Here is a 15,000-nt window from a genome sequence, read left to right on the forward strand (position 1 = left end):
AAAAAAAAAAAAAAAAAAAAAGACAATTTCTGCTGTAACAATTTGCATCAAAACATTTTTACTCATCCATTCCAGTTTGTACAATCAGCATGACATTGAGGATGTTGACTATCAAGGGTTTAACAAAAACAGTGCTTTACTCAGACTTAAAATCACATGCACAGCAATGCTTTACAACAACCGTGTTTGGTCTGCATCCACAATTTAAACCATTATGATTCAGCACTGCTCAGAACCAAATGAATATACAAATAAACCTACTCAAGATTTATGTGGGTGAATTTCTGAATGCTACTCACCCATTTCCAGCAACAACAAAGCATTTGAAATTGCAATTAACTATTAATCATCAAGCTCACAGATTGTTTCTGAACAAAATAAGAATGAAGTCCCTTTAGAACGTGCCAGCATTGAGTCTTACCTGAAAAGGAAAAAAAGAAAAAAAAAATAAAGAGACATTAATGGAAATATACATTCAAAATACACACTGAATACTCACCTCGGAGGCGGTGTCTCTTGATGCAGCTCTTAACATCCAGGTCACACACACATTTAAACTGTACATGCAGACAAAAACTCACCTGCAGCTTTCTAGACACCCTCAGACCTTGATTAGCTGGTTCAGGTGTGTTTGATTAGGGTTGGATCTGAACTCTGCAGGACTGTGGCTCTCCAGGACTAAATTTTGGCCACCCCTGGATTAGATGTTTCAGTACCGTTAAAATCATAACTATACAAGCTAGGTAAATAATTACAAGAATAAAGTACAAGTAAAAAAAAACAACATTAAAAATATTCTCATTCACAATGATTTCAATGTCCAGCAGGTTACTCATTCTCCAACCTCCATCTTACATTGATCCTGTGAAATTTCAGTTTGTGAGCATTTATACTCATGGACACAACCATTGACGGGGATGCAAGCGACAAGGAATTACATTCATTAAACCAAATCTCAAGATTATAAATTTTGTACATGCATTAATCCACAAATTATTGCTTAACAGCCATTTATGCATAGTTCCACTAATTAAATTTGAAAACAACAAAAATCCACTTAATCCTCTAGTTTGGTTTCTCCCACATCTCATGATGCACCACAGCACAGATATAAATGCCCATGTAGTGATAGGCAAATGAAGCCTCATGAAGCACTGAGGCTTTCCTCTGACTGTGTAGCATCCAAAAGCCTGTGAAAGACGCTCCGTAGGACGAAGCAGCGACCACAAAAATCCCTAACTCTGCGTGTGTGTGTGTGTGTGTGTGTGTGTTTGTTGAATTTTTTCTCTCTGATAAAATAATTTAAACTGTGGCATTAAATGCCAATATGAATATCAATATTATGTAATAGAAGAATAATGTGTACATATATTAATTGCATATGCCAAACATTAAATTTTTTCTAAAATAATTTTTATTCTTAATATTACTTGTATGACTGGGTATTTAAAATGTTATTGAATAAGTCTGAATGAAAACTTACTCATAAAAGTAAGATCTGGGGGTTCGTACACTCCGACACGCGCAGGTGATTGGACAGAAAGTGAGGCTTTGTTTTTCTTTCATCACGTGATTCTCTGAAAACAATACATGCTCCAGCACAGAACTTTGTGAGAAATTGCGCTGCTTACTCGATACGCACTTTGAAGCTTCAGTGTCATATGTAACATCACTAGTGCTCTGGTTTTTCAACTGGTTCCAGCTAGTGATGGCGAAGTAAAGCTTTCTGAACCATCGAAGCTTTCAATACAATTGTATCGGAAAAAGACTCATTACTCGAAGCTTTTTAACACGGTTTACCATTGTGGCCATCTATTAGTCATAAAAATGAATAGCCCCTTCCAAAGTGCTGTATTCCATTACAGCCAGTGGCTTCACATCTGGTTCTGCAACTGATTCTTTATTTTACTTTATTGTATATAAATAATGGTCATTGTCAAAGTCATTCATTTGTGTCATCATACTGGCAGTAAAATAAATGAACCATAAATTATTAAATTAAATCTACGATCTGTCTGTTTTAAATCTGCCACCGTCCTTAGACTGTTATTTCATATATAGGCAAAGTTAATTTGAGCTTCATATATAAGCTACATTACGATATTAGGAAAAACCATAATGCTAATGCATTAAAATGTAATATAATGTAAAGGAAACAGTGCTGAGGTTTGCTTTGTTTGAACCAGATACTGAAACAGTCACGTGGTTTTCAGATGAATGAAGCTTCGGATGTCATAGATCATGTGCTTTTGACAAAATACAGCTCCGATACAGTGCTTTAATGTGAAATTAGTTGTTTTTTTATACAAACTTCAAAGCTTTGGTGTTGGACCTAACATCACTAGTTCCAGCAAGGGTTTAATTATTGGGCCCTAAAACTCCTCATTTATAAGTCACTATGGATGAAAGCATCTGCTAAATGAATAAATGTAAAAGTAAAATGTAGGGATGTGCCGAATGAGGCTTCTGAAGCTGTGAGGCTTTTACAACAAACTGTGTCAGTGAAATAAAGAATGCAAAAGAAGTGCTGCACGGGGTATTGGGTTTCTAGTCTCGGTGCTCTTTGGGTGCAAGGGATGATTCAACTCGTAAGAATAATAACCCTAACCCTAAAAACACAAATTCACATATACATATACAAATACAAATACAAATGCAAGGGCAGGATATGTTCATGCCGAGCGACCAGTGAAGCATTTCAATGATCAATGCCTGCGTAACTTCCACTCTCCCATCAAATCATCAGTTTATCCGCTACAGCCATACTTTCACACAATTCACTTTTATAATTCACACATAGCAGGTATCAAGACTCAGGTGGAGGAAGGATATATTCTCAGCATGCGAGTGTGTTTTGATTCTGATTTAATTAATCTGATCTTATCTGTACAGCACTGTTATTATCATACCTCACATATACAGACATTTTCCACTGCAGACTGTTGTCCTCTTTCTGTGATGCAGACAAACAGGTGAATTAAAACACAAAATTTACCTAAAGTCACAATTCACATTTAATCAGTGTTCTGGGAACATTTCTTTGTTTATTTATTTTTCTGTAACATTTACAGACATTATTATATTTATGATTCTTGTCAGTTCATAATTGCATCTCTTCTGAGTTATCTAATTTTTAATTGTAATGCATTCAAATGTAATTCTAAATGTCAGATAACTATGGCTAGTGAAGAAATACCTTGTTAAAACAGTATTGGTATTTACACCCTGACACAATTTGCTTGTTGAAACACACAGTTACGTCTTTCAAGTGTCTTGGGCAGGGGTGTCAAACTCCGTTCCTGGAGAGTTTAGTGCCAGCCCTGCTCCAACACCCACACCATGTAGTTTTTAAATAAGCCTGAAGGACGTGATTAGCTGGATCGGGTGTGTTTAATTATGGTTGGAACTAACAGCACAACAACTACAACAAGATCACTTTAACAGTTAACAATGACATCAGAAGTCACGCCCATGCCCAACACAACCCCACCCACATCCAAGTGTGACATCCATCAGAAGCCACGCCCATGTCCAATACAACCCCTCCCACATCTAAGTGTGACATCAGAAGCCACGCCCATGCCCAATACAACCCCTCCCACATCTAAGAGTGACATCAGAAGCCACGCCCATGCCCAATACAACCCCTCCCACATCTAAGTGTGACATCAGAAGCCACGCCCATCCCCAATACAACCCCTCCCACATCTAAGTGCGACATCAGAAGCCACGCCCATGCCCAATACAACCCCTCCCACATCTAAGTGTGACATCAGAAGCCACGCCCATGCCCAATACAACCCCCCCCACATCTAAGTGTGCCATCAGAAGCCACGCCCATGCCCAATACAACCCCGCCCCTATCCAATATGTCAGCTTGTGATTTCCCATCCCCATAACGGGAAATCCGGAAGTATGTTGACGCAATTTACACCAGTTTTAGGGATCCAAATTGAATGTTGTTGTCTTTCATTTTACTAAAACACGTTTTCTTATTTTTGTAAAGGATGCTGTGGAAGAAATTTTATTAATATGATAGGCTTATTGAACATTGTGCTATGTTTGCATTTTCTGTATTGCTTAGAGTCACATGCTTCTTTGCTGATTTAACAGAACAAAGAACAGCTATTGATCTTTAAGATGTGTGCTCCAGCCTTATAACAACACTGAAGTAGTTCTTATCTACAGAATTAAACCACCTGACGTTTAAATTAAATTAAAAAAAGAAATGATGAACCACTGTTGGCCTCTCAGACATCTGCCATGTTTGAAGATTTTATTTGTGCTAGTAGTTCTGAACCTCCACAGAATAAAGAGGAATTATGAAGCAAATTATATTGATATCGCTACCATTTAGCACATTGCTGGCCATTTCTTGACTGATGTTAGTGCATTGGTACATTAGCGGTTGTGTGCTGTCTGCTGTGTAACGTCTTGCTTAAGATTTGAGTCAGAAAGATTTGTTATTCAATTTGTTATTCAAAAGGAATAAGAACATTAGTATTGTCATCAAAGAAACTCTTTATTAGAGAAGCATGCAAGAACACCAAGAATGTGACTTTGTACATTCAAGATTGTACTGATGAGTATGCATTACATTTTACCATACCAATGAGTTATACATCATATTCAGTTTAATACACATACAATAAATGTGTCTATGACCTAAAAGTGCAGAAAGAAGTGGTTTTAAATTAACTGACTTTAGCTGCCTCTGCTTTCAGTGTTTGTAGGTCAATTTCTTTGTTCTATTGTAATTCATGACTGTTTACTTGTCTTCAGTAAGTTTGTTTTTACTTAGGCTAGTATTTTTTATTTTGTGATATTGGAATTGGTAACAAAAATTGTGAAACTACAATGCATCAAAAATTTTGATTGGATAAAAATCCTATTTTAAGTTATATATATATCATTATTGTGATGGGGGCCCTGCAGTAAGTCATAGCCCCGGGGCCCAGTGAGGTCTTAATGCGGCCCTGAACATAGGTAAATATTTGTTTTCACTTAAAAGCTTACAACACTGTTCTTGCTGTGATGTTATTCCACTCTTCCACCAAGACATGTGCCCTTCGTTGCCTATTGCCTGTAGACTGTTACTGTCTTAAAGACTGTTGTAAGACTGTGCAATAAGAACGCACATTAACTCTATTTAGGGCTGTATTAGCCAGCTTACATTTGATTTACAGTTACTGCTATCATAAAAATACACTTAAATGTTGGATTAAAGTTCTACGGGTCACATTTAATGTCCAACAACAAATATTTGAGCAAAATGTAGATTTTACTCAATTATTGCGCTAGTATTCGGTTTAGCGCTCGTTCAGTCATATAAGCCTCATCCACTCCCGACAGCAAAATATATATTTGCATGTTTTCTAACATTTACAGATGAAGAATATAACTGTGACATGTGTTACGCACTGGGGAAAACACAACGTCTCAAATGCATTAAACAGCACAAGTATATTCCCTATTTGCCATAGTGTATCGATTTGATCCATGATAATGTTGGATTAAAGTTCTACGGGTCACATTTAATGTTCAACAACAAATATTTGAGCAAAATGTAGATTTTACTCAATTATTGCGCTAGTATTCGGTTTAGCGCTCGTTCAGTCATATAAGCCTCGTCCACTCCCGACAGCAAAATAGATATATTTGCATGTTTTCTAACATTTACAGATGAAGAATATAACTGTGACATGTGTTACGCACTGGGGAAAACACAACGTCTCAAATGCATTAAACAGCACAAGTATATTCCCTATTTGCCATAGTGTATCGATTTGATCCATGATCGACATTAAGAGCTTGTTAAGAATAAGCTGCACATGAAATGATCCTGACCCACTGAACCTGGATCAAATTAGTGAGATTGAACTTAAATTGTTGTTTATGGAACCGCTTTAATCCCTTTTGATATTTCAAGTCAGGTTTTAGACTTTAATCCCCGCTTTTCTTAGCATCTTTTATTGAAACAGCCCCCAGGTTTGGACACCGGGCCTCCATCTAAACCCTTTCAAAAAAGATTTAAGGCATCTGGATTTTATAAAATTCTCTAAAACACAAATATCCTGAAAAAGGAACATTTCTTTCCAAATCCTTTGATTGACCTTGCAGCTTTAACAGCAAAAGATTTATCTCCTAGAATTCAAAGTCAACAGAAAAGGCTATACTATAAAAACAAATTTACAGTAAAATAATTTTATCTTTTGCCCTTGAATGTCATCACACACCCATACTGTGACTGAACTATATATACACCAAATACTAAAATACATTACTAACCCTAACCCCTCAAGAGAATAACACGTTTGTTCTCCCCAACCAGTTTCTCTCCATAATTAGCTTGTGGACATGTGACTGTTTTCATTTCATTTAAAGCAGGGGTGCCCAAACTCGGTCCTGGAGGGCCGGTGTCCTGCAGAGTTTAGCTCCAACCCTAATCAAACACACCTGAAGCAGCTAATCAAGCTCTTACTAGGCACACTAGAAACTTCCAATCAGGTGTGGCAAGCTGGAGCTAAACTCTGCAGGACACCGGCCCTCCAGGACAGAGTTTGGGCACCCCTGCTTTAAAGGATACTTCATGTGGACATCAGAAAGATAACAGGAACTTATGACACCGACTTATGAACTGTAGTTATAACTAATAAGAGGTATAAAGAAAAAATGAAATATAATTAATAGCACCTTGTAGAGTTTACCTTCATATTTGCTCCATATTTATCTTGCACTGAAACACTCATTATCCAGTTCAAAATTAAAGTCTGCTAATCAAACACACCTGAAGCAGCTAATCAAGCTCTTACTAGGCACACTAGAAACTTCCAATCAGGTGTGGCAAGCTGGAGCTAAACTCTGCAGGACACCGGCCCTCCAGGACAGAGTTTGGGCACCCCTGCTTTAAAGGATACTTCATGTGGACATCAGAAAGATAACAGGAACTTATGACACCGACTTATGAACTGTAGTTATAACTAATAAGAGGTATAAAGAAAAAATGAAATATAATTATAATTAATAGCACCTTGTAGAGTTTACCTTCATATTTGCTCCATATTCATCTTGCACTGAAACACTCATTATCCAGTTCAAAATTAAAGTCTGCTGTAACCCATTCAGTTTAAGTTCTGCATAATATTAATATACAATCACAAAAACCAAATGCACAGATCAAATATGATCCTTAATTTCTGTGGACCAGATGAGACCACATACACACTTTAGACTGAAACAGGTTAGTAATATGGCAGTGTTCGGCAATCAAATAATCAAAAACAGACATTTGCAGCAGAGATGGGCACCTGTTCAATCAGCAAACAGTGTTTTTATACAAGTTTAAAGGTGCAATAGGACATCTTGGAAAAGCCTAACTTTAGCCTGATAGTCCCTCCCTCCCTGCAAATCTCTGTCCAAAGCCACGCCCCCTGAACGCTCACAGACAACATTATTACAATACATCACGTGTCATTCACTGGTGAGAAAACTTCAGAATACAGTTAGCAACAGTACTACAATACCTGGAAGGAAGGTCAGGTTGTTGATGTTTGCCGTCACTCTCACGGTCTGCGTCGAGTACGTGAACAGGCGTTTCTGAAGACAATCACCTATTGCACCTTTAACACGGTTAGTCTTTATCACTGAACATTAATGAAATCAATACTTCGAGGACACTCAAGGTTGACAGTGAAACCTTTATTAATACACAAAGCACCAAAACATGAACTTAGCGCTTGCCACCAACACGAGGAGCATTGACCTTCATGGGCTTGGAGATTTTTTGTTTGGCTGCGGCTTTAACAGGGGCCTAAAAACAACACAAACACGTTACTGACTACATGAAGGACAATCAAACGCAAGGATTTACATTTGGTTTGCAATAATGTGTAGGGCTACAAATGACACTGAGCACCCATTATTAAGGGTACTAGGTGTAGACATAGTCCTTCTACTCTATGCCACCTTATGACACAGAAGTGACAGAATCAGTCACACTGCAACGCCTCAAGGGGCAAAAAAACAATCACACCACACTAAATACATCCCTTACAAAAGATCAAGAGCTGAAGAGTAACTCATAGCCTTCACGTTTTGTACAATTCTTAAAGAGATGGGTCACCCAAAAAAACAAAAATTAGCCCATGATTCCCTCACCCTCTAGCCTTCCTAGGTGTTTATGACTCTTCTTTCAGACATATCCAATCAGAGTTACATTAAAAACATGTCCTGGCTCTTCCAAGCTTTATAACAGCAGTGAATGTCGATATTCAATAGTCCAGCAGAAATTCAATAAACTACGTCCATCCATTATTATAAGTGCCTCGCACGGCTCCGGGGGTAAATAAAGGCCATCTGAATGAATCAATGCCTTTCTACAAGAAAAACTTCCATATTTAAAACTTTATAAACCCTAACCTCTAGTTTCCGCTTGGTGTCATACACGCGCGAGAGAGAGAGTGTGGTGGGAGGAGCTTGGAAGAGCCAGGACATTTTTAATATAACTCTGATTGGATTAGTCTGAAAGAAGAAAGTCATATACACCTAGGATGGCTCGAGGGAGAGTAAATTATGGGCTAATTTTCATTTTTGAGTGAACTATCCCTTTAAAACCATCTCTTACCTTGGTGCTCTGAGTGGGTTGTTTCTTAGTTGCCTGCTTCGCCTTCTTGGCCTCCTTGGCAGCCCTGAAACATCGGATCAAACACAGTTAGAAAGGAAATGTTTAGTTTTGTTTGCACTCGTCTCAGTGTGTTAACCAGTCACAGACCTGTGACACACAAAGCCAATTTAAGATTTTAAGAACTGTACTTCTAAAAGAAATTACTTTACGGGTTACGTTTTTGAATCTAACATCTAGAGCCAAAACACACCGTCACTTATTCATACCCGACCCCACAATGACGTCTGAAGACCGTTAGAAAAGCAACTTGAGATTAACAGATATTACATGAAAACATTGTTAAAGTCAATTAAAAGCATTAAAGTGGTTTAGGTAAAGATTTAAGAAAATATTTTTGTACTCTTCATCTCAGAGTGTTCTCAGAGTTCAGCTTCAACCCCAATCAAACACACCTGATCAAGCCAATCAAGCTCTTCAGAATTACTAGAAAAATACAGGCAGGTCAGTTGGAGCTAAAACTGCAGGACAGTGACGCTTCAGGGTCAGAGCTGCTGCGTCAAACACGCAGCGCAAACTTGTCATGAGAAGTTAACCGTGCAAAACCAGCTGCATAACCACAAAAACACACATTTGACCATCTATGACTACAAAATAAGAGCGATGGACAAAGCATAGGGAACCGGAGGCGCTCACCGGATGGCCTGCTCTCTCTGCGCTTTACGCACTTCTGGCTTCTGGTTCCTCTTGGCCAGAATCTCAGCCAGCGAAGCACCGGTGATGGCCCGCTGGAACTTCACCGCACGACGGCTGCGCTTCTTACTCACCTCTTCCTAAAGCAGCAAACACACATCCTGATTCAATCACTCAACATGCATTAGACACAAAACATCTGCTGAAAAAACACTAGAACCGGCTCTGTAGTCATTTAAACCGCTCTCTAATGCTCTAACCCCGCATCATTACACACCAGCAGTGTTGGGCTAGCTACTCAAAGAATGTAATTTATTACCCAGTAGTTACTCCTTCCAAAAGTAATGTTACTTTACTCATTACTTTCTGGCAACAGTAATTAGTTACACTACTAGTTACATTACTTTTTCTTCACGCCCCACAGAAGATGTAACGGTGTATCTTCCACAAAATTCTTAATCTGGAATGTTACTAACGACATATTTCTGCCTCATTATTTGACCAAAACCCACACTGGATCGCAGTCAGAAGTGATTACAGGCACTCGTTAGTGATCGAGTGACATTTAAGAAGTGTTGTATTAATGTAATTAACTGTCATGTGTAGCTTGAAGCTAATTGTCATTTCTCCGTTACCCATATACGATTATATTTCATTATGTATTTTAACATAAGTTTGTAAGAAAATGTTTAATTTTCCAAAAAGATGTTTACTTCTAGTAATATAACGTAGCACATGCTGGTCAGAGTAAAGTACAGCCACAGCTTACACAACAGTGCTCAGATCATCTTTTTCCCCACAAAATCAATAATGCAATATTTCTATCTGCTGAATACTCCAGGCTTGCCTGCTGCAGCAACCCATGCACGTGCGAGTCCTGACAATTATGAAAATACATCTAGGAATTATTTGCTTGTTGGGTTTTAAATCAGCAGGGTTGAGGCACCAAGAGTAACAGCTGTTTTACGGATGTAACTAATATTACTGAAATCTCATTAGTAATTAGTTACAGCCCAGCAGAACACGGTCAGGGTTAAGGGTCAGGGTCAGGGTTAGGGTCAGGGTCAGGCCCCAGTGTTGGTCACTCACAGACTGGCCCTTCTTGTGCTTGCGGCGGTACAGAACCGTCCAGTTGATCTGTCTGGGGTTCCTCTTGGACAGAAAAGCAGACTCGCACTTCGCATTCAGGAACTGGAACACCTGCAGAGCGACAGGATCGCAGCACAGATCATCAGAGTACAGCGGACTCTCCGCAGGCCACAGAGAAGCTCTGGTCAGGACAGGTTAGCCATCGTGCTAGCGCTAGGCCAAATCACCAAATAAAGCCTGCCAGGCGTAAATATTCACATCTCGACACGCTGAGAGTCCTTCATTAATCGATAATCACGGATTAAAACACTGCTGTGGCACTAAACACGAGCACAGTTCGCGCTTTTACCTTTCCGTCGATCCTGGCGTAGCGCCGGCCGTGGCCGGGATAGATCTTGTACCCGCTAAAACTGCACAGCTCGACCCTGCACATCAAAAATAAGAGTTATAATAGCTACATCTGACTTAGTATTAACATCTGAATACTTCTGCAAGCGCTTTTCGCGGATAACTTCACAGATGTTTATGGATGAACACAGACTCACTCACTTCATGGCGGCGCTTCAGACAGGGAAGAGGAAGAGGAATTGTGGGTACGCGGTTTATAAAGGAGCTTATTTCGCAAACATAAATTATTTTTTCAAAGTAAACATAAAATCTATGTATAATTATAGCCTGCGTTATTATAAAAATATCCAAAATTATGATTATTTCCAGATTATTTTATCCAATCAAATAGTGTCTCGGTTGCCTGGCGGTGACGTCAGCGGAAGTATGGCGGCGCCGGCGGAAGCGATCTTCTCCGATCCGCTGCTCCAAACCTCACATTACGAAGGTCTGCGCAATAAAACCCGTTCCTCCGTGAGATTGATTAGATGAGCATGTGTTTCCGTTGCAGACAGACAACATGCTTCTATCGTGTGTGCGGAATGTCACGCTTGTAGCGCAGCGTGTGGAGATCCGGACGAACTTGACGTCTGGCATGTTTTTGTCATAATGTGCTGAAATCTGCCGTTATTACACCCACTACTGGAAGCTTTAATCTTCGCGTTCTTCTGAGTTCACGCAGCATTCTCTCCAGTTGAAGTGTGTCATCAGTGTAGATGTGTAGCTCCTCAGAGTTTGTCCTGTGCTCTTATTATTCAGGTCCAGGTTTGTTAAACCTTTCGAATCAGGGTCTCCACAGACTGGATCCGCAGTGGTTCAGTCCCGGCGAGCTACACACGCTGATTCTGGACCAGAACCAGATCATCAAGCTGGAGCACCTGGAGCGCAACGAAGCTCTGCAGCAGGTTAGCTGTGTTCAGTACAGACGTGTGTGTGTGTGTGTGTGTGTGTGTGTGTGTGTGTGTGTGTGTGTGTGTGTGAGTGTGAGAGAGACCTGCTCTGTGTTCACACTAGCCTTCAGCTGTGGTCAGTACAGACGTGTGTGTGTGTGTGTGTGTGTGTGTGTGTGTGTGTGTGTGAGTGTGAGAGAGACCTGCTCTGTGTTCACACTAGCCTTCAGCTGTGGTCAGTACAAACGTGTGTGAGTGTGAGAGAGACCTGCTCTGTGTTCACACTAGCCTTCAGCTGTGGTCAGTACAGACGTGTGTGTGTGAGAGTGTGAGAGAGACCTGCTCTGTGTTCACACTAGCCTTCAGCTGTGGTCAGTACAAACGTGTGAGAGTGTGAGAGAGACCTGCTCTGTGTTCACAGCTGTCTGTGGCCTGTAATCGTCTGGTGCGCATGATGGGCGTCTCAAAGCTGACTCACTTACGAACCTTGAACCTCCCCAACAACAGCATCGGCTACATCGAGGGCCTGAAGGACCTGCTTCGTCTGGAGAGCCTCAATCTGGCTGGAAACAACATCAAGGTGTTTTTCACATTTACCATGTATTTCACTGAAACTGAGGCTGATTCCTCCTGAATCTGTGTGTGTTTGTGCAGGTCACCGAGCAGCTCAACAACTGCGTTTCCCTGCAGCATCTTGATCTGTCAGACAATAATATTTCTCACATAGGAGACCTCACCAAGCTCTCAGTGTTAAAGGTATTTGCCATTTGTCTTGAGCGCTAAATCATGGGTAATCTCTCATAATGTGTTAAGAGAAATATTTTTAGGAAAACACAGAGAAAACAGTGATTGTGTAACCGATATTTAAGGCCTGTTTCAGACTCTTCTTCTGCATGGAAACATCATCACGACGCTGCGCAGCGCTCCTGCTCACCTGCCAGCGACCCTCACTGTGCTGTCGCTCGCAGAGAACGAGATCAGAGACCTGAGCGAGGTACAGCGCAACACACAGACCGTGCAAACGCCTTCATAACATTTGAGCTTCTGGACTAGCAACACCGTCCTCAGCTGGTTTTGTTCATTTATTGTTTTGCTTCATTTCAGCTATGCGTTTATCATCAGCTTGTGCATCAGTTTGACAAATTCAATTCAAGTTTATTTGTACAGCGCTTTTCACGATACAAATCGTTGCAAAGCAACTTTTTCAGCAAATTAAGTTTCTACAATATTTAGTGGTAGCTTATCAGTGGTGACTCTCAGTTAATGTACATATGGCAGAAATGTACGGAAAAATCAATTTAAGACGTAATCAAACAGACGATGAACACTATTAACAGCAATTATTATATGATGCAATCAAACTTATAGCAAAATGTGGTAGTTCTGTATGTTGTTTCAGGGTTGGCATCATCTGAGGTCCTCTGAGGGGTTGCATCATCTCTTCTCAGGTGTTCTGGATCCAGACTGAAGCTTGTGTGAATCCTAGTTACCACGGGATGTTAATCTCAGCAGAAACAGAGAAACACATAGAGACATAATTAGCGTAGCTGCTGTTCCAACCAAGCAAAAATGATTTGTTTAACTAACGAATAATAATGTGCATTTGATTAGATATAACTGCAGTACAAGATTATGAGATGCATTATTTGAATGCTTGGCCAAAGAGATGTCTTTAATCTAGATTTAAACAGAGAGAGTGTGTCTGAACCCCGAACGTTATCAGGAAGGCTATTCCAGAGTTTGGGAGCCAAATGCGAAAAAGCTCTACCTCCTTTAGTGGACTTTGCTATCCTAGGTACTACCAAAAGTCCAGAGTTTTGCGACCTTAGGGAGCGTGATTGATTGTAGCGTTGTAATTGTCAAATTGACAGTTCTTATTTTTTTATGGAATATTGCCATATTTAGAAATGATTTATCTGTGCACACATCATGTTTTAAATTCATGTGCCCTCGTAATCTTTAATCCAAGTAACTTCCCTCTTGCATCTGGTCTCTGCTCTGATGACGTGTGCGTGAGGGCGGGGCAAACTGTCAATCACATGACAACAATCCATATATATTATTGGATAAAATCAAGTCCCGCCCTACATTTTTTTTTTCTCATTCAAAAAGCCTTTTTACTGGGTAAACATTACAATAAAGAAGAGAGGATGATCACAACTTCCATTTCATGCCTCATTAATTTAGTGTAAGAAAATTATTTATAAATGTTTTAATCATTTACTAAAATCATGAGAAGAATCCACAATATCAATGTTCAGTACATGACACAACACCAGATGTGTAAATTTATTATGTTTTATTATTATTACTTCACCAGATCAACAAACGCAAGGTTCAGTGACAAACAATAGAGCAAGTGACACTTATGTCGCCTGGCCTGAAAACCTCAGATGGGTCCCAGGCTTATCGCTGAGCCCTAGAGAGTAATCTCACAGAATATGTTCTGAATTTAACACAGCGTCTCACAAACACGGCACTTGTGGCAGAAATACAGCGATGGATCGTCCAGAGTCGTCAGTCTGCATGAAAGCAGCACAGATGCAACACAACAACAACCTGAATGAACAATTCTTAAATCTGTTTCAGAAACGGGTTGCTGTGGAACGTAGACCTGTGACTGATTCATGTTTAATAGAACATATTTGTGTGTTCAGTAGTTTTAGATGTTATGTCATTGAATCATCTTCATTTGAGGGCTTTTCTCCTCGGATGTATTATACTGTAAAATGTAATTCATTATTCGATTATAATTATTCAGACTAGCAGCCCTAATAATGTGTCATGGATGTTAGTGTTTAATATGTTTCTGTGTGTGTGTCATGTGCAGGTGTCGTATCTAGCACCGTTACACGGCCTGGAGCAGCTGTGCGTCATGAGTAACCCGTGTGTCACGGCTCTGCCCCGCTGTGATTATCGCCCGTATGTCGTCAGCTGGTGTCTCAGTCTCAAGGTGCTGGATGGATATGTGGTTTCACAAAAAGAGGGGTAAGTTAGATGCCTTTTTCAGTACAAGAATTGCAGTCTGTGTTTTACTGTGGTGCTACAAATCATTTTGTACAGGCTGTCACACATCATTTTGAATTTGACAGTGCTTTAAGAAAGGCGCTCTTCTGATCGCAGAGGGTTAGCCTTTATCCATTTGCTGGTCTCAAACTTTTTCAGCTAGTGGACCACATCAACAATACATCAAAAAAAGATTGTGGACCATCTAACAAACACCTGAGTACAGTAATTACAGTTATTAAAGACAATAGAAGACTTTAACTTGAGATCCTCTGATTTATGCGATATGTAGTCTTGAGAAAGCAGCTGCATTAC

The 15,000-nt window shown here is 39.9% G+C and overlaps 2 protein-coding genes across 3 annotated transcripts in view; one reads left to right on the forward strand and one right to left on the reverse strand.

Moving 5' to 3' along the window:
- Positions 1–7,683: 7,683 nt before the first annotated feature.
- On the reverse strand, positions 7,684–11,041 carry LOC107575619 (60S ribosomal protein L24). Its single transcript, XM_016261977.1, has 6 exons — positions 10,952–11,041; positions 10,752–10,827; positions 10,403–10,513; positions 9,317–9,453; positions 8,624–8,687; positions 7,684–7,810 (listed from the first exon to the last, which is right to left on the reverse strand). The coding sequence occupies exons 1-6, from the start codon at positions 10,954–10,956 to the stop codon at positions 7,730–7,732; spliced, it is 474 nt and encodes a 157-aa protein (XP_016117463.1). The 5' UTR covers positions 10,957–11,041; the 3' UTR covers positions 7,684–7,729.
- Positions 11,042–11,055: 14 nt separating this feature from the next.
- LOC107575618 (centrosomal protein of 97 kDa-like) overlaps positions 11,056–15,000 on the forward strand; it is a 12,004-nt gene continuing 8,059 nt past the window's right edge. The window contains exons 1-6 of one of the 2 annotated variants that reach the window (XM_016261975.1): positions 11,056–11,237; positions 11,549–11,694; positions 12,101–12,259; positions 12,334–12,435; positions 12,560–12,673; positions 14,510–14,667. In XM_016261975.1, the coding sequence (XP_016117461.1) occupies positions 11,063–11,237; positions 11,549–11,694; positions 12,101–12,259; positions 12,334–12,435; positions 12,560–12,673; positions 14,510–14,667 (854 nt within the window). In that variant the 5' untranslated portion in view covers positions 11,056–11,062. Of the gene's footprint in view, positions 11,695–12,100; positions 12,260–12,333; positions 12,436–12,559; positions 12,674–14,509; positions 14,668–15,000 lie in introns of both variants that reach the window. The other variant, XM_016261976.1, reaches the window with a different exon arrangement.

The sequence above is a fragment of the Sinocyclocheilus grahami genome, unplaced genomic scaffold (genome assembly GCF_001515645.1).
Source record: "Sinocyclocheilus grahami isolate Dianchi unplaced genomic scaffold, SAMN03320097.WGS_v1.1 scaffold2759.1, whole genome shotgun sequence".
Classification (NCBI taxonomy): Eukaryota; Metazoa; Chordata; class Actinopteri; order Cypriniformes; family Cyprinidae; genus Sinocyclocheilus; species Sinocyclocheilus grahami.